Source organism: Drosophila mauritiana, chromosome 2L (assembly GCF_004382145.1).
Source record: "Drosophila mauritiana strain mau12 chromosome 2L, ASM438214v1, whole genome shotgun sequence".
Taxonomy (NCBI): domain Eukaryota; kingdom Metazoa; phylum Arthropoda; class Insecta; order Diptera; family Drosophilidae; genus Drosophila; species Drosophila mauritiana.
In genome coordinates, this window is record NC_046667.1 from 13,299,596 (window position 1) to 13,322,678 (window position 23,083).

At 42.5% G+C, this 23,083-nt stretch overlaps 1 protein-coding gene across 5 annotated transcripts in view; it reads left to right on the forward strand.

Moving 5' to 3' along the window:
• LOC117150910 (disintegrin and metalloproteinase domain-containing protein 10) overlaps positions 1-23,083 on the forward strand; it is an 86,779-nt gene that overhangs the window by 63,394 nt on the left and 302 nt on the right. For 3 of the 5 annotated variants that reach the window (XM_033318059.1, XM_033318058.1, XM_033318060.1), the window contains exons 6-12: positions 16,637-17,115; positions 19,285-19,431; positions 19,833-19,993; positions 20,053-20,287; positions 20,358-21,404; positions 21,463-22,024; positions 22,196-22,620. In XM_033318059.1, the coding sequence (XP_033173950.1) occupies positions 16,637-17,115; positions 19,285-19,431; positions 19,833-19,993; positions 20,053-20,287; positions 20,358-21,404; positions 21,463-22,024; positions 22,196-22,452 (2,888 nt within the window). In that variant the 3' untranslated portion in view covers positions 22,453-22,620. Of the gene's footprint in view, positions 1-16,636; positions 17,116-19,284; positions 19,432-19,832; positions 19,994-20,052; positions 20,288-20,357; positions 21,405-21,462; positions 22,025-22,195; positions 22,621-23,083 lie in introns of those variants that run through there. The other 2 variants (XM_033318062.1, XM_033318061.1) reach the window with 2 other exon arrangements.

Below are 23,083 nucleotides of genomic sequence, written 5' to 3' on the forward strand. Positions count from 1 at the left end.
CACTGGCAGAAATTAAACAGCTTCAGATTTGTTACTCAAAATTGGGCAAAATTGGGACATTGGGCAGATATCTTAAATTAGGTTTCCGTTTGAAATGTTAAAGAATTTTAAATTTCAATATTCCAACTTAGATAAGAACTGGTATGCATAAAAGTAAACTATTTTTGAATAAAGATAACAACTTCCGTTACTAAAACCTCAAATTTTTCCCCTAATATGCTTCCTAACGACAGAGAAGAAGTAATCTTGCAAGGAAATAAATCTGGCTTTTCTCAAACTTCAATTAATCTTCAACTTTCTTTCAGTGCACCCAAGTGCAATGTGTTCTTGAATACTGCCTTAGCTGCTGTTGCCTGGAAATCACAATTTATACACAATGTTGTAATATAATTTTTGCACAGCAAAACAGAAAGCAGCTCGAGTGGCACATTGTTTGCTGGCGTCACTGTTGCTCCTTATATAGTACTCCACGACAGGATCTCCCTCAATCCCTGCAACCCCTCTTCCCATTCCATGGCACTCCACCTCCCCCCACCGCATTTTCCGGTTATCCTTCGGGCTCTCGAGTGCATTGACCATGGCTGTGGGAACTTTATGTGCAGTCGCTGCAAGTGCCATAAATGCAATGCGGCTCACATTTATTTACGACTATTTGATTGCACTTGCTATAACACTATGCAAATTTATAGAAAAATGCCTCTCTAGCACAACAGCTGCCCCGCACTCGACTCACTCCTTCGTTTCGGCCAGGATGCCCATTAACTTTTGCTGAACTGCGAACTTATTGGCGCATAAATGTCAATGACACGCTGATGTTTTAAACTCGATCCATTTCGAATTGTTTAAAACAGGGCTTTGGCAAAAAAAATTTTGCGGCTGTTGAAACTTTAAATATATTGTAATTTTTAGCTACATAGCTTTGCGCTTAATGAGCCGCTGTTGTTCTTTTATTTCTTTGATAAATGAGCAACCATTACAGCATATGAAAGTTGGAAGGCAAAAAGTTCTATTCATTAGTTTTGCTTTCATTCTTGTGCCGTTTTCAGGGAAAACGATAGCAACTTATCTTTTTAAATTTTGAAGAAATTTCGGGCAACAAAATTCCAATGTAAACTGGCACCATCGGCTGAGTAATTGAATACAATTTTATCCAGTCCTGTGCTGGATCGTGCTTGGGTATCGTGTTGCTATGAATATGTATCAGTCAACGATGCATGAAATAAGCAGCCAAAAATACATAAATACAGGATTTACGCCGCGTTTCGATAACGATGATGCCGCGGGGGCAATGTTGACGTTGGCATAACATACAATAATTTCCGGTATTTGATAGCAGCGGCAACGAAAGCCGATGGAAGGAGCCGCTTTGCACAGCAGCACGGAGTGGAGTTTGCAATTGTAAACAAACAAATTTCATGCTACGTTGCACAAGTAACTTCGCCCGCCTCCCCACCCGCCTCGCCACATAGTTCTTGTGATAAGGGAGCGATGGATAACATTCACCAAAAAAAAAAAAATAAAGAAAGTGTGCCCAAATTGACATGCGACAGTCATAGCCGGAAGTTCTATTTTCCCTCTTTTTTCCGTTTTTTGTGTAGTTCTTTTGATACTCTCGTAGTGTGGGGTATTTTGGGTTGTTTGTATATTCACATAGTTTATTATATTATATTACATTCTATTACATATATTATATTATGTAATTTATACATCTAACTATTTATATGATACATCATAACTTAGACCCTGGACTCGGCTGCACATAAATCCAGGGTATCTGATAGTCTCATAACCCAACTAGTCTAGACTCAAGCGCTTTCTACGCCATTGTTTTTTTTTTTTTTTTTAACAAATCGGATTGAAATCAGACTGCAGCACAGAAGGCAACCGACGTCCATGTTAATTGGCAACGCTGCCGGCTGAAGTGGCCATGAAAGGGGCAGATGGATATTGAAATCAAATGCGTTTGAGCACAATGGCCTCGCCCTGTGATTGCGATTGTGTGCGCCAGTGGACGGAGTGGTGGAGCTGCTCCAGCGGAGTGGGTGGCTGACCCCGTCCAATCTGCTGCCCACGCGGCTGCGGTTGGTTGAATCCATTTTGCATGCGTGGCGACATGTGTCAACTTCTATTAAGTTACCGTTGGTCATTCAACCCGCGGTCACCGACAGAGTCGCCTGCAATTTTTCAGTCTCTGCGGTCAGTAGTTGTTTGTTAGAACGGGTGTTGCTGCAGCACAATGTTCACAGACTGTCTTTTATTTTGTAGTTGCGATGTCAAGTTGCAGGTATTTTAGTGCTCTGACTCATTCTCCTTTCATATTAATACAAGGTGTTTAATGCATGACTTTAACTAATCATATGAATGAAAACCACGTACCTTACATATTCAAACAGTATTGTAAGTATGCAGCATAACCCTAACTACATAACATGCCACCATACCATATAGTATGTAGTGATTGATAAATATTTTATTACTGCTAGTACTATGTAGTATTGGGTTAGAATTTTCCGATGAAGAAGCCTTCCTGCAGCAAATTTGCCTCATGCCAAATTCCGATTAATAAGCCACTCCCCCTGTTTTCTACAACATACGATCCGCTTATAATTTAACCATAATGGTGCCCCTACTCCTCAATCGGCAATGGAATGTGCAACGAACATTTCCAATCAAATACGATTTCGAGCATGCAAATCAACTAGCCAGCAATCGCAGTCGGTTTCCTGTCCATTACACTGAAAGGGCGTAACTGGACGAGCTAATTACAAAGCAGCTCACCAGAAATGGGTCATCTGCATCGTTAGTTGCTGCTGAATCTCAATTCAAATCTGACCGCATAATTACAATGCAAAAGTCAACAAAAATCAAGTGCACACAGATACAGATACAAACGCAGATACGGATACAGATTCAGACACACACACACAAATTGCAATTAGAAGTGACAAATTACGAAACAGGCAATAAGAGCCGAATGTAAAAACTGTCAGATAAACATTCATATGTTTTATATATGTATGTACAGAATGCATATTAAATTTTAATTATTTTCATACTTCAGAGTCGTTATGTATGAGTGCTCACATTTTGTTTAATACTTTCTTTTTTTAGCTGACATGAGAATAATTTGTACTCTGCAAACTTTTGTACTACTATCTTTTATGTTCTTTTTTTTTGTCAGTTGTCTGAAAATTGTTGTTTGCCAACCGCACAACAATTGCATTTGATAGAGGAGCGAACACACACCGCTCCCCGCACCGCTGTTATGGAAATTGCGGTTAATTGAATTCACTGAACTGGGTTCACAGTCAGCTGCTACTGCCGTTGACCGCTGCCCCATGTGCGTGGCACATTGTCCCCCCACTAGCTCCTCCACTCACCATCAACCACCCACCATATCGCCATATGTGAAAATTAATTGAAGTTGTGCAGTTTTATGGGGTTTCGCAGCGCTGACCAACGCAGAATGGCGGACAACAACCGGCGACAACGACAACTACCAAAAATCTCGCATGACTAACTTTTTATGCCCCACCTCACACCGCCGGCCAAAAAAGTATGTTTGATGGGGGTGGGTGTTTTACTTTTTATAAGCACGCCGAACCGTTTTTATGAGCACCACACCACGAACACCACACCACCTCAGAAATGACAATGTCCAGTGTACACAGTGTTTGTTATTTTTACGCTTTACTTTTAATTGACATTTGTCCCAGCATAATGAATCGCTGATATGCAACATGCCAACTTTTCATATTTCATGTTTGGCCAAACTTATGCCTTGTGTTTTTGTCCTTCAACACGAACGGAGTTTTGTATTCATTGTCAGTTATATATTTGTTATATATAAGACTTTTTGGTTTATTAAAAAACTTAAACTTGTTTAATTACCTAAATGTATTTGGCTAAGCTCTATTAAACTAATCTTTGTTGCAAAACCCTCTTTAATATCACACTTAGTATGCACTCCATGCTGCTATGTTCAGTTCCGTGCTGCTGCCCTCGACTCATCCGCGTAGTCATCCTCCGGCACTCTGTGGAGGAGGGCCTCTGCCCTCTTATGGCATCCGAGTCGTCAGTCTGACTCATTCTCCTCGCGATGGCTTCTTGTGATACACTTCGTTTGGTTTTGTTGCTCGTACCCCTTTTGTTCGATGTTATGCACAGTTGTTGTTCGTGTTGCTGTTGCTGTTCAGTCTATGTGGCGTGAAAATTTAAATTAGATTTTAAAATTTAATAAATGTTTTGGGCAAATGAAAAGGTGCCATAAGCAACGCACGTCGCAACACCTTTTTACCTGCCACCTGAGAGCTCACCTTCAGTTTTCCGCCGGATTGCTGCGAGTGCAGTTCAGATCAGAGAGCGTGAAAACATTTCGCAACATTTAAGTCGCTTTTAATGGCTTTTTTGTCTAGCTGAGTGGTACTGGGTACCTACCTGTACCATCATCATCGCCATCATCATCATCATTGCCATCAGCATTCTATGACAGACAAACACACCTGATGAAAGTTCCCAGCCATGACATTGTGTGTTGCTCTGTCACTTCAACGGGGGGTTGGGGATATCGCTTTTATTTTTCAGCAGCTATTTTCGGGCTGGGGTTGCTGCAACTAGATTGCACATTTGTGTTGCATGCCACTTTGATTGCCTTGCCGAAACGCAACATGTCTGCGAATTGGGTTGTTATTGCCGATATATCACAATGAAGCAATCTGTCATCATAATCGTCCGATATGGAAGGGGAATGATGCGGAGGATAGCATCTTGCTCTTCATCTAATGTGGTCATCAAAAACGCTGACATTCTGACATATAGTGCATACTATAAAGTATACAATATACGATAGTACTCTGTTTTCACATATTTTTAGCGATTAAATAAATAAATAGGTGAATAAATGTTTATTTTAGCTCTTCATAGCACTTTAGATTAGACGGCAAATATTTTTCTAAAATATAGTGGGATAGAATATAGTTGGATAGCGCTTAAACCAAGACTCAGCCGCATTTATTTTCGCATTGTACAGTCATATTCAATGGGAGAAAGAAACAGACTGAAAAGAAAAACAAATAAATATAAATTGACGGAAATTAGATTTATGACCATCATAAGTTCTATGCCAGGCTTAGTGGGCATATCAATTTAATCTAGAAATAAAAAAACAAACAAAGGATTTTTGATTTTTTATCTAAATATTTGGCTCTTAAATACAAATATTTAGGGGTTGCTGAAACTAACTAACGTATGCAGAAACTGCATAAATTGTACATATTTTGTATTCAACGAATCTTAAGCAGTCTCTAAAAACTGAGATCCTTTTTAAATGCATTTAATTTAATAAATGTCCTATATACCCTGTATATTCACTGTACAATAAATGCGAATTACCAATACCAAAACCACATCATACGAACATATCAGGACGAAATGAAACGGTGCAATGGTTTTCTGACGCGACAGAATGGGATAATCGGGAATGGATGCGGAGGTGGAGGAGATGTGCATGTTGAACAATTCAATTTACCACAAACTCGTTATTTTGGGGAATCCGACCAGGATTCCCCCCGAATTGATCCCCTTAACCCGTAACCCCATAGCCCCATAGCCCCCAACCTTGTTCGTATCCACATCGCTAGCACCTGGACCGCGGACAGCGCTCAAACCAATAATTGTAGCCGACAGGTGTGGACCCCGAGTACGGAGTACTGGAGAGCTGGATGGCTGGATGGCTGGCTGACTGTCTGGGTGGGTTGGGGTGCAAAATGTATTTAAAATCTGTTGGCGTCATCAACGAAATGGGGACATTTTCTGGTTTTTCGGGGTAGATGGCCCGCACTCTACGAATCTGGCAAATATTTATGCAAATGTTTGGCTGCAGTACTGTTGCCACTCTTATCCAAACTGTCCAGGTGACAGCAGCACAGCGGGGATGCGTTTGGAGTCGAGTCCGCAGGCAAAATGGGTCCAAGGTTTTGGGTGTGAGACGTTCGTGATTCTGTCCGAGAAATATTAAATTAATCGTTGCGGTTGACGTTGCACAAGATGCCATTCCTGCCGAAAGGATTCTACTTTAAAATATCGTAAATTCTCTTTAAACGAAGTTACTCTGATTGCAGAAATATTCCAGCAAATCAATCTACAATGAAATATTCCGTTTTATAGAAATTAAAAGTGTTAAAAAGGAAAGAAGTAAGAAAAATATAGTTTTATCTTGAGGTGTATATTGCACAAATATTTGATTTTAGATTTCAAATAAATTACGTGTAAAATGCGTATGGAAACACAAGCTGGGCAAACACAATGGCACGAAAAATGCCACCCGAAACTTTTACAATCAAGAGTTAAGCAGAAGTTTATAATATCGTGCGGCCACATGGCGTATGCGTAATGTGTCCAAATGGGGTTTACCAAGCATTACATGACTCCAGAAAGTGGGCAAGCATGTGGAATTAGGATAAATATATATAAGGACCAACATACGACTATGTGCAACATGACAAGCATCAGCTAGAGGAAGAATCTGGTTGCTTTGGCCAATGTCTTGGAGCATTATTCGTGCGGAATATGTAGAGGACTGCCTGCAGTTGATGTCCTTGCAACAGCTGCAGTACCAGACGAAATTTAAACAATTTTAAAATTCACACACACACACGCGCGCACATGGTGTTTACCAAGGACATTGCTCTCTGCCCAACTTCAAAATATGCATAAATCTTGTGCTGAAAATTTATATTTACATGTTGCTCGTGCTATTTAACAACATTTGGTCATCACAACCAGGCCGGGGCAGGCATATTATAGAGCTTCCTCTTCCTCCGCATTCCTCTGCACTTCAGTTGCTGCGGCTTCCTCCGAAAGTTTTGCGTTTTAACACTTTGCAACTGTCCACTGCGTTTTGGGTGGATGTTGCCGGAGTTTCGGCTACAGCTTGCTACAAGTTGTTTGTTTTATTACAAGTGCCAAATAATTTAACTGCTAAATTATTAAATTTCCATGTGAATGGTCGCCTGTCTGAGTTGGTGTGTTCATGTGGGGGATTTTGTGTATATTTATACGTAAATATATGTAAGTTGGCTGCTCTCGTTCGTTGTGCTCGTAAATTTGCTGGTGACCAAGCGCCTTGGGAGCCCAGTGTCAGTTCAATGGGCCATTTGGGGAATCTGTTTGTTCGTACAGACATCCATAAATACGCACATGTTTGTGTTTAATTAAAATGGACATTAGGTTGTGGGGCTAGTGCCTGCTCACACAAATATATGTAAAAATACATCATTTGATTCGGAGATGGATAAGGCAAATACTGTGCAGAGAGCGATTGCCCATGCTGTGATTGCCTTCAATAGGCTCTGATTAACATGTTTCTCATATGCAGACTCCAACTTGTCGTAAACTCAAGGAGCGCAGCAAGGACATCGTTGGAAACCGCAACCCTTGGATAAAACGGGGCAGTCATTGAAGGGAAATCCGGGCATTGAACACTTCATTTAGCAAGTTTAAATTGAAGTGAAAATTGCGGTTGGTCGGGATCCCAACACTGCTAGTAAACTTCGAAAAAGTTTAATTTTTGTAAGAATAAAACTTTCTTGTAATAATGTGTTTTTGCTCAGGCACCAAATTTGCTATATGAAGGTGTAATTTCGTTATTGTAAGCTTTGGAATATCCTAATTAGACGTGGTTTTTCCCAGTGTAAAAGTACTAGCACCAACCTGTAACGACAAAAGCAACATCAACCATCGATTATGGTAGGCAACCTCTCAGACCAGACTTTTAGCCAGGATAGAAAGGAAAGCTGAAATAGACGGGGTTTGTTAGTCGCCCGCTGGCTGTCATGCGGTCTTTTTTAAGTGCTTTACGGTTTATTTTCGGGACATTTTCGGTACACTTGATAATGACGATGACAACGACTTCGACATTGGCAACTCTGTTGTCATAGGCGACTGTAACTGCTGCCAAACACACAAACGTGGCCTCTTATGTCCTGTGGCTCGAAAAACGTAGCAGCCCCTCCAGTGTTCCAATTGAATTTGAAACAAGTTTCGGATTGTTCGCATTGGCCTGAGAGTTCCCTAGTGCTATTGACTTTGTGTAATGCTGATCAGAAATCGATGGTATTAGTGTTGTGCCCGGATTATATTCTGCCTAAATGCTAAATCCTTGGTAGTAAAGCCAGAAATAAGGCACATTCTGCTAAAAATATATAAATAAATAGTTTAATCCTGCCTGTCTAGCAAATATTTTATGGAGCAACATGAGCCCTCATGAACTCAACACCTCACACAAAGCTAGCAACATGACAAAGGGCATAATGCACTTCTTAACAGTGGATTATACTTGGGGGAACCTATAGACTATAACCACAGCCATAAACCACTTTTATCATGGCCCTGCACAAAGATTCTCACTCCTTAGAGCGACCGTTCACCACCCGCCCAACATTACTGGCCATCCTTATTTCGACTGGCCGACTTATTTTTCCGAATGAATCTCCGTCCCTCCCCTCTTTTGGCCAAGTGGGGCAGGAAACTCTTTTCTGCTTATCTGTCGTCTCGCTCTGGCAAAAGGCAATGCCAAAATTTCAAACCAACCGGGCAAGTAAATATTTCCAGTTTTCGGCCACAAATGCAATTGGGCTTGATGATATTTGTTGCTTCCGTTTTGGTTTGCAGTTGAGGAAATGAAGCTAGTGCAGTTATTTTCTGTACTACACTGTTGTCTTAAATTGGTAAAGGTACTTATTTATATTATTTATTTCACAAATATTAGCCAAGATAAACAATCGTTTGGCCTTGCTTTAAGCTGACTAATTTTTGGGCTGTGCTAACTTTTCTGTTTATGCTAATACTTAAAAGTATCATTTTCGCTAGAAATTGCTATTTTTTACGGTATACAACGTTACTTTCAGCTGGCTTGGCCCAACACTCTATTTTGTCAATCACTATCAGTTAGGCCATAAGTTCCAAGTGTCGTAACCAGTTTTCTGCGGCCCTCTTCAGTCACCTGTCCCTACATTAATATAAATGTGTGTGTGTGTGAATGCGTGGGCTTTCAAACATGTACAACCGAATAAGGTTCTCCATTTATTTTATGGCCAAGCTGCATGCAATGAAAATTCCCAACAATTTGGTAAGCCCACCACCATTACACCACCATTCCATTCCGCAGACCTCGTCCATATGGTGTTGGCCATATTCTCCGGATTGGGTGGTTCAATATACCCACATTTGTGCATTCTCGGATGTCTTATCAGTGCCAGCCTTAGGCACAAGGCTCCGAACATAGTTTAGTTTAAAATTCCGGGGCGTATTCCTCGTCCTCGATGTGAAATTCTGTGTGCCTGTGTACCAGGTCCTGCGTTCAATGTCAGGCGGCTGTCCTGGTCCCAGTGGTAGTTTGTGCTTTGTGTGACAAGTCGACATATTTCTCTTGGTTTTTGGACCGGGCTTGTTGATATTGCACTTTGCCTTGCATGCAAAATGCCGCCTACAAGGAGTTGAAGCAGCTGCACACCAAAGGAGCAGGTCAAAAGCCAAACAGTTGCACTGTCGAATGAACTTTTCTAATTCCATGAGCCATGAGCAGCAGAGCAACCGGGAGGAGAGCCACTAACCTACCCCAACCTGCAGGACTATCCACAGGACCAATCAGGCTGGGATCCTGTGGCTCGTTTCCATTTGCCTGGCAGAGGAAATTATTCCGTCGTTAATTAGTGCCTGATAGAGACGAGCCCATACATTTGGCTTATTTCTAGACCATTTAGAGCCAGGCATCAGTGCTCTGTCGTTTCGGAAACTTTTTCTTTTTCATTTGCCCCAAAGTCATACCAGGAATCGCCGTCACCATCGCCATCACCATCACCACCATCATCATCATCATTGTCATCGTCATCGTAGTCGATGTCCTTGTCATCGACCGCCTTTAGTTTGCACTTGACCACAAATTGCTTGGCTACCGTTTGCTTTTGCCTTCTAACTAAGCTTTTGTCGTTCGACTTCAACGTCCATTCGCACAGATACAAATTTTGTTTATCTTTTGCTGGCACTTGAGTTAAGTCGAGCTGAGTGCAAAGTTACGGCTGATTGGAAGTGGAGATGCGGATCCGGATGCGAAAACGAATACGAATACGAATTCGAATGCCAAGCTGAGTTCTGACAGCTGCGACAATTAGGCTTCTATCCTTCTGCCTTCGAGTCCTTTGTAATTTGAAAGTCCTGCATTGAATAACTCAATTTGAGTTGATTGTGACATGTTTTCCGGCTCGCAATGCAAGTGAATACGAAATTATTTGATTATGATTGAATTTCGTAGTTTTAATTAAATAAATTGGGGCAAATCATCGTTTACTTGCAATTCAATGTTAATAATACCGAAACGTAGCAACTTTCTAACCTAATTGAAAAGCATCTTTTCATATTAAGCGCACATAAATAATTTATGCCTTTCTACCACAATTCTATTGCCATTCAAAGACGCATTTACTCCAAGTCACCCAACATATGTAGAAACCACAAAAACTCCAGGCATACGTACCGTATCACTGTTGTGATCAATGTATTTAATATTAATGTGTTCTCGTGTGACTAAGACCAGATGAAGAAAAACTACGGAAATGAGAGAATCGCATTCGAGGATGGATGGGTCGTAGGGTGTAATTCATTCAAAAGAAGGCCAAAAGGCCGGGCCAGAAAAACTAATTTGTATGCGGAAGGCAGCGGGTGTCGCCAAACGGACGGACTTTCGTTCTGTTGGACGTTTTGTTTTGCTTTTCGCCATGAACGCGGCTAAAATGCGTAATCTTTTTTGCTGGCCCAACGTGGCTTTGGTTTTCCTGAGTGTGGCTTTATGCGAAAGTGCCAAAGCGCAGGTGACGACGATGACGGCGACACTTTTTGCTGGAAAAGTGTGACAACAACGGAAGGCTGTCGCCACGGCCAAAAGACATTAGTTATCCATATGGGCGGAGGTGGATGGTAGGTCATGGATAAGGGGCCCCTTAAGACTTATTTAGAGTCCTTGGGCGTTGAAAAGCGTTAAGATGCCAATGTATAGCAATGGAATGCAAACTAAACAAAGTCGGAATACAGGAACTAGAAAATATATTCTTAATTAAAATTCACTTTTCAATTCGAATTTGTAAATAGAATAAATGGGATGAAGTTAATCAAGTAATATGTAAGCAATAAACCAATAAATGTATGGGTAAAGGAACAAGTTTATTAATTTGATGATGTTCCCAAAAGAAACTCCATTCCTCATTGTTCATAGCAATCATCGCTGAACAATTGCGCAAATTAAAACATTTTTAATTAAGGCAAACATAAAAAGCGTAACAATTGTCGGGCAAACAAATTAAGTCTAAGCTGGCGAACAAAACTCGCTGACGATGCTCATGAGAACGCATGTGGGGGCCGAAGGGCGCGGAGGGGCTGGATAAACAAAAGAAGAAATGATTAAATAAATAAACAGCAGCGGGAACGGTAACAACGTGGTAATCAAATCATTTACAAAATAAAAGCAAATTAGGGAAAATTGCATGAATTGTGCTCCCGACATTTACACATCAGCAGCAGCAGAAAGCAGGGAAAATTTTTGCGATGATTTTCACTTGTTAGTGGGAAAAGCAGCGCCAGCAGCGAAATCGCACATGCCACGCCCATGTAATGTACGCCCACGACTTGGGCCACAGCATTTATTGCGCCCAGATGTATGCTATATTATTTTTGTGTTTTCCGCAGCAAGCGCGCAGATTTCACATTTTTTTGTCAGGGTCTCGTTTAAATGACAAAATTTTTTAGGAGAGCAAATTGCTGAACCATAATTACTTTTTATTACTTATATTTTCTTAAAAAATAAAATCATTTTCGCTTAAATAAGCTAAATAAAATGTATATGTCATAGAAATCTGATATATTCGTATTGAATTTCGTTTAAAAGTAGATATATTTATTGGCGCTGCTTTTATTTGTGGCACAGCTGCACATTTAATGCCTCATTCACATTTCTATATTTTCTTCCCTTCAACGTCTTGGTTGCAACTGTGTGAGTTTGTGAACTTTTTGTTGCCTCGAATATTTGGTGTTGCTTATTCAGTTATGTTGAATTTTTTTGCTTTTCGCTTTGCCTGCTCCTTATTTTGCTTTTAAAGCGTCCAAATTGTGTAAAGCGTCTGTTATGGCCTTTTTGGGGTGCTGATTCAGTTTTCGGGGCATTCTTGGGGGTGGGCTTGAATGCTCTTTGTGTGTGCCACTGTGTGTATGTGTGTGTATTTATGGGGTCTTTCGCCCTCAATTTCATTTGCAATTGAATTTGGGATTATTTTTCATTTTTGCTTGCGCATCTCACACACACACACACACTCGTTCACACTGACGCAGTAAGCAAAGGCCACAAGTGGCTTGAATGGGTCCATGGTCGTAATTGGGAGCCGAAAGTGGGTGGTGGTGGGTGGAGGTTGGGCGGTGTTAGTGGCATGAAGCAGTAAATGGGGAAGTTGGAGGCAAAAGCCCAGCTACAAAAGCCGCTTGCATGTCTGAACGTCGTTTGTCTCCGACTCAAGCTGAAATTTTCCTGCTTCTGGTCTTCTTACCACATACCCAGTAATTTAACCAATTTTGGGTAATGTGCATATGGGTTTTTAATAAACATAAATACAATAGCTATACACTTGTTATTAGCCAATGAAAGTGTAGAGATACAAAGTTTAATAGTAAACTAAGTGGGGTCGTTGAATGAATTACTTCCAAAAAGCAATACCACTACCCACTTACAGGGTATGCTGTAGTTTTGCAACTTAACTCCCAATCCTGGCTCCTTTTTTTGTGTGTGAGGCTGCCAGGACGACAAAAACCCAAGCTTGCCTGAGCCCGACTAAAGGCAACGGAAGTTGTAAAATTCATAAGTCGAGCGGGCGAGCGCGTGGCTTTTGTTCAATTGGCGCAACAAGGAAAAGGCACAAAAAGCAAAATAAAATCTGAACAAATAAAACGAAAATGCTGCGACAAAAAAAAAAAAAAATAACGAAAAACATCGAAGTAACAGTGGAAAATCTTGTACAAGTGCAAACGTCGATCTGAACTGCAGTAAAAAGATGACACAAAAGTGCACTTTAATCTCTGTGCAGAAATCTCCACGAGGCGTTGGGCGATGCGATGCAGTCAAAGCCAAAGCGAAATATGATTGAAGTGTCCTCGCGGGGGGATGGTGGGGTAGATATGGCAGTATGGGGGGAGGGGGCTAAAAGGATGTGCAGGATGCTGGAGGCTGTGCAAGGAATGTGCGACAGCAAATGAAGGCAGTGTCGAGTGCACTCAGAAATACAATAAATGCAGCTCTCTATTTTATTTCAAAAAATTATCTTTTGCGCTTGACACTTTTAAATAAGAAGAATGTGAGAAGGAAGTTTTGATATAATTCTTTTAGGAAGACAAGTCTCTTCTGTTAAAACGACTTTTCAATTGAAATGCACAAGCAAATCAATAAATGTCAGAAAAATATAGAACTACTATAAATTAGTTAAATTCCAAGAAATTGAAGAATATTTATGTGTATATTAATGAGAAACATTTAAGGGTCCTAAAAAAGGCTCATTAAAGAAATTAAAAATTGTAAAGATGGCTATATCTTGTATTAAATTTATACAATTTTTTTATTATCTCATACATAATAACCATTCAAGCAGACAGCGACATTCTTTAGCAAATCCTGCTGATTGCTAATCCCATCCTCGTTGACTTTCTCTGTCTGTAGGAAAAGGAGTTACCGTGGAGCCCAGAAGCATGGGGCACGAACCAGGATGGGGATGGGGGAAAAAAGTAGACTTTGAGTGGCACAGAGAAATTGGAAAAATGAAATGTGCTGGAGACGCGCGCTCTATTACGCTGGCGATGGCGATGGCGATGGCGATGGCGACTCAACAGCTGTTGATTGAAATGGGGAAAAAAAGGGGTTTGGTAGGGAGTTTGGCATAGTGGGTGGGGTGGTGGTTCAGTTGGTGGAAGGGGTCAAAGGCTGCGACCTAGCTAGCGTGGCATAAAAACCAAAAATCAGACAACATCTTGGGGTTGGCTAGGCAACATCAGATATGTCGATTGAATGCAGCCAGAGCCTCCTTGAAAACTCATAAGAGCGGCAGCAACAATAAAAAGCTCGACCTGAAAGTGCGGGGAAAAGCGAAAAGGAAATTCAAGCAGAAGGCGATGCAGCAAAATGAAATAAAAACAGGTCATTGGAGTAAGAAGCGGCATGCAACAAAATAAAACATTGCTCATGCCACAAACACACACACACACACATATATATAAGTTTGTATGTAGGTGTGTATATAGTATGCAGCATGTAGAAGGCAGCGCACTCGAGGGGCTGCCTTTGATATGCAAATTGCATGCCACTGTGGATTTTCCGGCGCCTTCCTGAAGGAGCACGGGGCATTTACGGAAGCTGTGCCTGCTGCGGCTTTGCTGGTTTCTCGAGGGCTTACGTATTTAGTGGCTCCCTCCTATGTCTATGGCCACGGCTTTGCCCGGAGAAACATTCCACCTGCAACCCGATGCACTGATGAAAATATCATATGAAGTGCGAACAAAATCTCTGATTTTAATATCAATTATTATGCTAGATATATATGCCATTGAGTAGCAACTATAGATATGGCTAAATATAATAAAAATCATTTTACGATTATCCAAACTTAACATTTTTGATTAGATACATACATATTATATTATACAATATTATATGCCAATTTGCTAGTGTAAATGATTGCTTTTTACAATCAACTAAGAATCACAATCTTGTCATTATTAAATGTTTACTTAAGACATTCAGTCACTACATAATGTTTGAAACCGTTTGAGAGAAGCCAACCTACTTCCGTTTCCGTTTTTGGTGCACTTTCGATTGCTTGTTCAATTCCCACTACATTTTTTGCAGTGTACTGATTTCGGCGTTGGTCGCGTGCTTGGCCACGTTGCCATTCTGCACTGAAGTACGACAACGCCGCCAAAATGCTTGTAATAAAGACAAACAGTTTGGCAATGGCCAAGTAAAAAAGCGAGCGCGAAGAAAACGAAGAGGAATAAGCAAATGCATAATGGTAATGGCAAACAGTAGCAACCCAGCAAACTTCATGCCGCCCCCGCTCGCTTGACACAATGGCATCAGGCAAATAAAAATTTATGGCGCCACTGAAAGCTGCAACTGCAGCAACGTCGTTTCCACTGGGAGGCGAACTGGATGGCTCAGCGAACTGGACAGCGGTCCTTGTTGTGCTGCCAGGATGAATATCCTTGGCATTCGGGTGCCAAGAAAAGAGCGCCGGCAACTAGGGGAACCTGCACCCTGTTGCCCTGTTGTTATGCCTTTCGAGTCCTGGGCGAAAGGGTCCTCCAAGGATCCTCGTGGAATGCAGAGAGTATTTTTGAGAAGCAGCCAGGCGGGTGGCATAAATGATGTTTAATGAAAAGTGCAGAGCGTCTTCGATGTTGCTACAGTTGAATTCTTTGCCGAAAAGCGTACTTTCAGTCCATTAATTTTCATTAAATTGCAAATATACATAGGTAATTTTAAATGAAAAGCCCTAGGTAATTTCGTTTTAAAATAAAAACAGGCTCTTAAATTCGCAATACAACTAATTAAAGTTTACAAAAGCTCTTTCGGTAGCATAAAACTTCAATTATGAAAATCAAAGTAAATAAAATGCATTCGACTTGTTAATTGAATCGATTTCCCCAGGCTTTACCCGCAAATGGACATACATTCCTGATGGAGTTCCATATGACATTTAATTTTATTCATTTAGCTTAACTTACAATTCGTTTCACTGCCCCAGATATTCGGGGCCAGTTGTCGTAACTCAGAAGATTATTCTGGAAATGAATGTAAATGGCTGAGACCATAAAACTCGTGCAGCTTTTAAAAATGTGCACCACTCTGTGGTACAGTACTTTATTCCCTTTTCCGCCCTGTTGCATCCCATCCCCCCTGCGCCCTTTTTTTCGGTTTATTTAATGTTGACAATCGCGATGAGGGGGAAAAACGCCAGCGAATCGCGTGCAAAACGCGTCCTCGCATTGTGGATAAAAGGCAGCGGCAGACCGCGTTTCTCTGACTGCGCTTAAACAATAAAACAATAAATTTTCATTACCGGCTAGCGGCTATTAACAGTTTCCGCTGGCCAAGACAATGCTCCACCAGGAGCTCCTGGCAAAGCTGTAAATATAATTGTTGATATACTTTTAAAGTGCAGCGGGCGCCAAAAAGAAAATGCAAAAAAATTCTAGTAGAATGCCCCACCTTTGAATCGCCACAGCGATTTTTCCAAGCTTCAATTTGTTTTTTTACTTTTCACTACAACTTTTACGTAAACATTTCACTTTGGCATTTGCATTAACATTTTGTTTTTTTTCGAATATCGCTGCTGCGTGGGGCTGCTTTTAATTACATTTTTGTGGCTTTCACTTGGTAGGTCATAAATAATTTTACCCATTGAATTTGGTAGCATAGGGATGCCCCAAAATGCCGAGCTGCATCAGCAAATTAACATTCCTCATTCCGACTCTAATTTCTTTTATTTCGGTTGTGTCCATTCTGGCGAACTTACTTCCCTCATTCATTCTACGCTTTTGTTCCTCTTTGCAGGTCACGTGGCCGGCTGTGGCATCACGGATGAGGTCTCTCAGTGGATGGAGAACATACAAAATTCAGCCGTCGAAGAGTTGCCGGAGCCCATGTCAAAGGACTACCAAAAGCTCCACCGGAAGCAGCTGCACAAAAAGTCCGCCCCACAGCAACAACAGCAGCCCCATCCGCCCAAGAAGTACATCAGCGGGGATGAGGACTTCAAGTATCCCCATCAGAAGTACACGAAGGAGGCTAACTTCGCCGAGGGTGCATTCTACGATCCATCGACCGGACGTCGCCTGGGCTCATCCGCCAACGTGGCCGACTGGCATCAGCTCGTCCACGAGCGCGTCCGCCGGGCCACCGACAATGGTGCTGGGGATAGGGGCTCATCCGGCGGATCTGGACGCGGTCGCGAGGACAACAAGAATACCTGCTCGCTCTACATTCAAACGGATCCATTGATATGGCGCCACATACGAGAAGGCATTGCTGATGTGAGTACTTGTGCATAATCTATTTTGCATGATTCTGGATATTTCTTATAAGCTTGAAACTGTTTTCAGAGAGGGCATATCTTAGGTTCAATATTCATTCTTATAATTTATTTTATATTTAAGGTAGCAATGATTAATCAAAAGTTTACAAAAATACTTTGAATTTTCCGACTTGCCAGACTTTAGTATATAGCAGAAAATGAAGACGTGGTGTTGACAGTCTAGGGGCTCGAAAGCCAAATTAAAAAAAAAAAAACTGAAACAAAAAAGCACGAAAAAATCATCAATTTTGCAATTTTTACGAGCCAGCAGACTTCTCATGAAAGTCAAGTGCACATAAAACAAGAGTGGTTCAAAGTTTCTGGAATGGGAATATCAGGGGCCACGTAGACACCGTAGTTGTTAAGCATTTTTGATATTACATTCCATTTTCAAAGAAATGTATAAACAAAAATTGTCTGGTGCCCTACACCATAATTTGAGGGCTCCGCTGTTCGTTCATTCGTATTAATTCATAGAATACATATTTATGTCTGTGAAAACGAGAATATTGGAAAATCAATACATGTATCTGACAAATTACTACTAAGTGTAAATATTTATTTAACACATTTTTGGTTTTTGCTCAATTAAATGAAATTTAACTGCATAATTTTAGAATTCGTTTAACATGTAAACTAATCTTCATTAAATCTGTAGAACATTTATTCCAACTTCATTAGCATTTTGTGGTAAAACAGCATAATATCATAACTTTAAGAAAACATTGGTGCAATCGTGAATTGGTTTACTCACTTATTCAGCGAAATTTCACGCTCCATAAACTCGGCGAACCCTTTTGTCGCATTCCGCGGAGTTGCCTACTTTTTGGGGCATCTGCAGAGCGATTGGGGCATAGCAATCATTCAATCAGCTGACCTCCTTCAGCGCGTACAGCGTATGCAATCAACCGTTATAGCCCGCAACCGTGCTCCACCTCCCACCTATTGGAAAACCTCCCGCTCCAAGTCACTCCCACCGCTCCCCGCATTTAGAGCCATTCTCTCGCCGCACTTTTATGTTTACGTTCATTTTTTCGCATTGTACGCGAGATGATGTCGACGTCAACATCCTCGTCAACGGAGTGCCAGCCCTATTTCCGTTTCCGCTCACGCCCACGTCCTTGCTTCCATCTCCTTCTCTTTGTCTTTGCTTTCTCCTCTGCCCCTCTCTTTCTACTCCACGTGTGTTTATTTGCAATGAGTTTTGCATAATTCGCGCATTTGTTTCGCTCACTCCTCCTACGCTTTCCTATGTATTATATATCCCGATTTTTGTCGCGCTTTGTTTTTAAATCCTTGCAAGGGCATCATAAATTTGCCAAGCAGCTAACTTGGAATATTATTGAACTATTAAGATATATTATTTACACCTTATTCTGAATAAACCATTTGCATATCAAATTATAGTTTTCTACAACGTTTAGATATTTTTATTTGCAAGAGTATATGAAAATCGGCTTCAACAAATTTCGCATTTTACATTCGCCTTTGCCTTTGTCTCTTGCGCCCCGCGGCATTTTGATTTTTGAGCCAAAATCGGTGGAGAGCTGTTGCAGGATCCGGATGTTTTGGGGAGTGCGCATAAAACCTTATAAACTTCAGCTGAAATATTCGACGGGCTTAGCTGAATTTGCATTTTTATACAAATATATTTGCGCAGCGTTGCTTGTTGGATGGGAGAGTGTGGGAATGGGCATGGATTGGATTGGATGAGCGCCTGATGAAAGGGGCGTTTGAAGAGGTCCTTTTTGTTTGTCTGGCGTGGTGGGGGCCCACTACGCACCCGTTAACACAGATGTCAGGCGCATTTCTGCGCCATCTCCATCGCATTGCGGCTTTGGGACTACCACCCCACGAGCCAAAATAAGTCAAGTGATACCACATTAATTAAATCTGTCTACCTGTTCGATCGGTTAACAAACAATTCCTTTTCAAACTGACAGTATTATAAAAGCATATCGACTTATTGAACAAGAAATTAGCATAGATATTAAGATTTTATTAATCCACAATTTTGGAAGTTACACTTAAGGCTGATTTTAACAATTATTTCATTTGACTAGTAAACTTGTAAATTGGCGTTAATTTTTGTCAACACCATTTGACGTGCTCTCCTTTTTGTTTGCAGCACGATCGTGGACGCAAGTACGAGGTGGATGAGAAAACGCGCGAGGAAATCACATCGTTGATTGCACATCACGTGACGGCCGTTAATTACATTTACCGCAACACAAAGTTCGACGGACGCACCGAGCATCGCAACATACGCTTTGAGGTGAGTACACAAACGCCCACCCACACACACACACAGCGGGAATTCCGCGGACAAACAATGATGATGCGATAAGGACAAAGCGGCAGGACCCGCCTCACAGGATCCACTGACCACATGCGGCCATTGGTAGCTGGTTAAACCATGCGTAGACAGGAATTTAGTGGAGCGTATATTAAAGCACCATCTGGGCAGCACCATCCCCAGATTATGGTTCCTGTGACTAATTGATTGTGTTAATTATAAAGCGTATCAATAAATTGTGGGTCAATTTGTCGCATTCGTGAGATTTTCAATTGTAAACTTTAAATTCATGTGTAAATGCATGAGTATCGATAAATTGTGTGTAAATGCAATCGGTTTTAGCTCAATTAGTGTAAATAATGTTTTCATTTCATTTCCAGGTGCAACGCATTAAGATCGATGACGATTCGGCCTGTCGCAATTCCTACAATGGTCCACACAATGCCTTTTGCAATGAACACATGGATGTCTCGAACTTTTTGAATCTCCATTCCCTGGAAGATCACTCGGACTTTTGTCTGGCTTACGTGTTCACCTACAGGTTGGTCATTGGCTTAGCCAGAATTTCCAGGCCTATTTTATAATCTGCATCTTCTACAGAGATTTCACTGGCGGCACTTTGGGTCTGGCCTGGGTGGCCAGTGCGTCGGGAGCCTCTGGTGGGATCTGCGAGAAGTACAAGACATACACGGAAACGGTTGGTGGACAGTACCAGAGCACCAAGCGATCACTCAACACGGGCATCATCACCTTTGTCAACTACAACAGTCGGGTGCCACCGAAAGTGTCGCAGCTTACGTTGGCACACGAGATTGGCCACAACTTTGGGTCACCTGTAAGTCTTTAAACTCTTGTGTTGCCTACAGTTGGTATAACTCTTTAACTTTAATTTACTCCATCCACAGCACGATTACCCGCAGGAATGTCGTCCTGGTGGCCTAAATGGCAATTACATTATGTTCGCCAGTGCCACCTCCGGTGATAGGCCAAATAACTCAAAGTTCTCGCCCTGCTCCATTCGGAACATCTCCAATGTCCTTGACGTGCTGGTGGGCAACACGAAGCGGGACTGCTTCAAGGCCTCGGAAGGTGCCTTCTGCGGCAACAAGATCGTGGAGTCTGGCGAGGAATGCGACTGTGGCTTCAACGAGGAGGAGTGCAAGGACAAGTGCTGCTACCCGCGTCTGATCAGCGAGTACGACCAGTCACTGAACTCCAGTGCCAAGGGATGCACGCGCCGCGCCAAGACCCAGTGCTCACCATCGCAGGGTCCGTGCTGTCTGTCCAACTCCTGCACCTTTGTGCCGACGAGCTACCATCAGAAGTGCAAGGAGGAGACGGAGTGCAGCTGGTCGAGCACATGCAACGGAACCACGGCCGAGTGTCCGGAGCCACGTCATCGCGATGACAAGACCATGTGCAACAATGGAACAGCGCTATGCATCCGCGGTGAATGTAGTGGATCGCCATGTTTGCTCTGGAATATGACGAAGTGCTTCCTTACCTCGACCACGCTGCCGCACGTGAGCAAGCGCAAGTTGTGCGACTTGGCCTGCCAGGATGGCAATGACACCTCCACCTGCCGCAGCACCAGCGAGTTTGCTGATAAATATAATATTCAAAAGGGTGGTATTAGTCTGCAGCCCGGTTCGCCATGCGATAACTTCCAGGGCTACTGCGATGTGTTCCTTAAGTGTCGAGCCGTGGATGCCGATGGTCCGCTTGTTCGGTTGAAGAATTTGTTGCTCAACCGGCAGACACTGCAAACGGTGGCCGAGTGGATCGTCGACAATTGGTATCTAGTGGTTCTAATGGGAGTGGCCTTTATTGTGGTCATGGGTTCGTTCATCAAGTGTTGTGCCGTGCACACGCCCAGTTCCAATCCGAAGAAGCGACGAGCTCGTCGAATCAGCGAAACTCTGAGAGCTCCCATGAACACTTTGCGTAGAATGGTAAGGTTTCGCACTGCGTTTCGTTAAAAGCAAACTAAATTGTATTACATTTGCACAGCAACGTCATCCCAATCAGCGAGGAGCAGGGCCTCGAAGCATCCCACCGCCGGCGCACGAGGCGCAGCATTATCCCCGCGGCGGAGAAGGTCGCGGCGGCGGCGGTGGAGGCGGCGGTCGCCACGGTGGCTCTAGGTCACACCATCAGCAGCATCCGCACGATTGGGATCGCCATCAGGGCGGTCACTCAATCGTCCCATTGCCCACCGGCGGCAGCCATTCAAGTCGCAACGCGGCGGCGAATCAAGCGAGAAGAAGCGATGGACGAGGTCCACGATCCACCAGCAGTGGGCGGCCGCAGGCTACAACCAGCGGTGCCGCGAGAGAAGCAGCGCGATCTCATGGCGGGTACGGAGCCGAACAGGCGATACCGGGTTCCATTGGTGGTGGTGTCCAGGCGGCCATTAGCAGCGGCGGTGTGGTGGCTCGGGCCCAGCTGCCGCTGCCATTGCCGCCGCCAAATGGACAGCAGCAAATGCAACAGCAGCAACAACAACTGCAACTACAGCAACCGGCAATTTCGCCGCAGCAGCAGCCCCAGCAAGCGTTCTACACGCCGAAAGGTGTGTGCCCCATTTCCCCGCAAGTAGAAAGATAGAGTGAGCCCTGAGTTGGTAGTTTTGCCCCAGCCATGCTCCTCCATTTTCTCACCCCTACCTACCCCCTGTTTTTCTTTCCACAAACTTAATTTGTCGTTTTTCTTTTCGTTTGCGAAACGCTACAAAAAAATTCAGAACTACCACCACGCAATAAGTCCCGATCATCACGTACCAACACCTCCAACAACACAACCACCACCAACTCATCCACAGCGGCAGCCGGAAGTGGTTCGGTCTCGGGATCGGGGGCGGGCAGTAGTAGTAAGAGCAAGAGCGGGAAAAGTGCCAAAGCCAAAGACTCAAAGTCGCAAAAATCGCAGCAGGCCAGCAACAGTCGCAGCAGCAGCAAGGAGAAGGCCGTCAAGCCAGTGCGCCGAAATATCGTTTATTAGGAGCGGAACCATCACATTGCCATACACAACACTGAACGAAATATAGCCCCGAACCCAAAATATCAATGCAACCATATATAGAATCGCCCGCTGCTAGTCATCGAACTACATGTATGAGTTGTTGCTTCCCATCCACCGACAAACACAAACAGAAAAGAAATTATAATGATATTTCATTTAAACGATGCAATTGGTATGACATTTGTGATTTTCCCCCGGTTTGTTATGTTTGCTCCTCCATTGGTTTGAGATCCAATTTTAATTTTTGGTCGTATTTTGTCCTTCTCCTTCTCCCCCTGGAATGAGTTCCAAATTCTCCCCAAATATTGTAGTAACTCCTTGTTTGGATAAAGTTTTTGTATTGTTGTTGTTATGTTTTGCATGTGCAGTTACATTGTTTATTTAACTCTTAACATTTTAAACTCAACTGTGATGATTTAAAAATCACTGAATAAGCATTTTATACTCATCTGCGTTTTCAAAATAAAATCATAAAAATCTGTGATTTGAATCTGTACCTTTTATGCCAGTATAAAATGCTTTTTAATGAATATTTTTTAATTCTTTAAGTACTAACAGCACTAACGAATTGTGTGTATTTTAGAAATAACCGATTGTCATTAATGCTTAT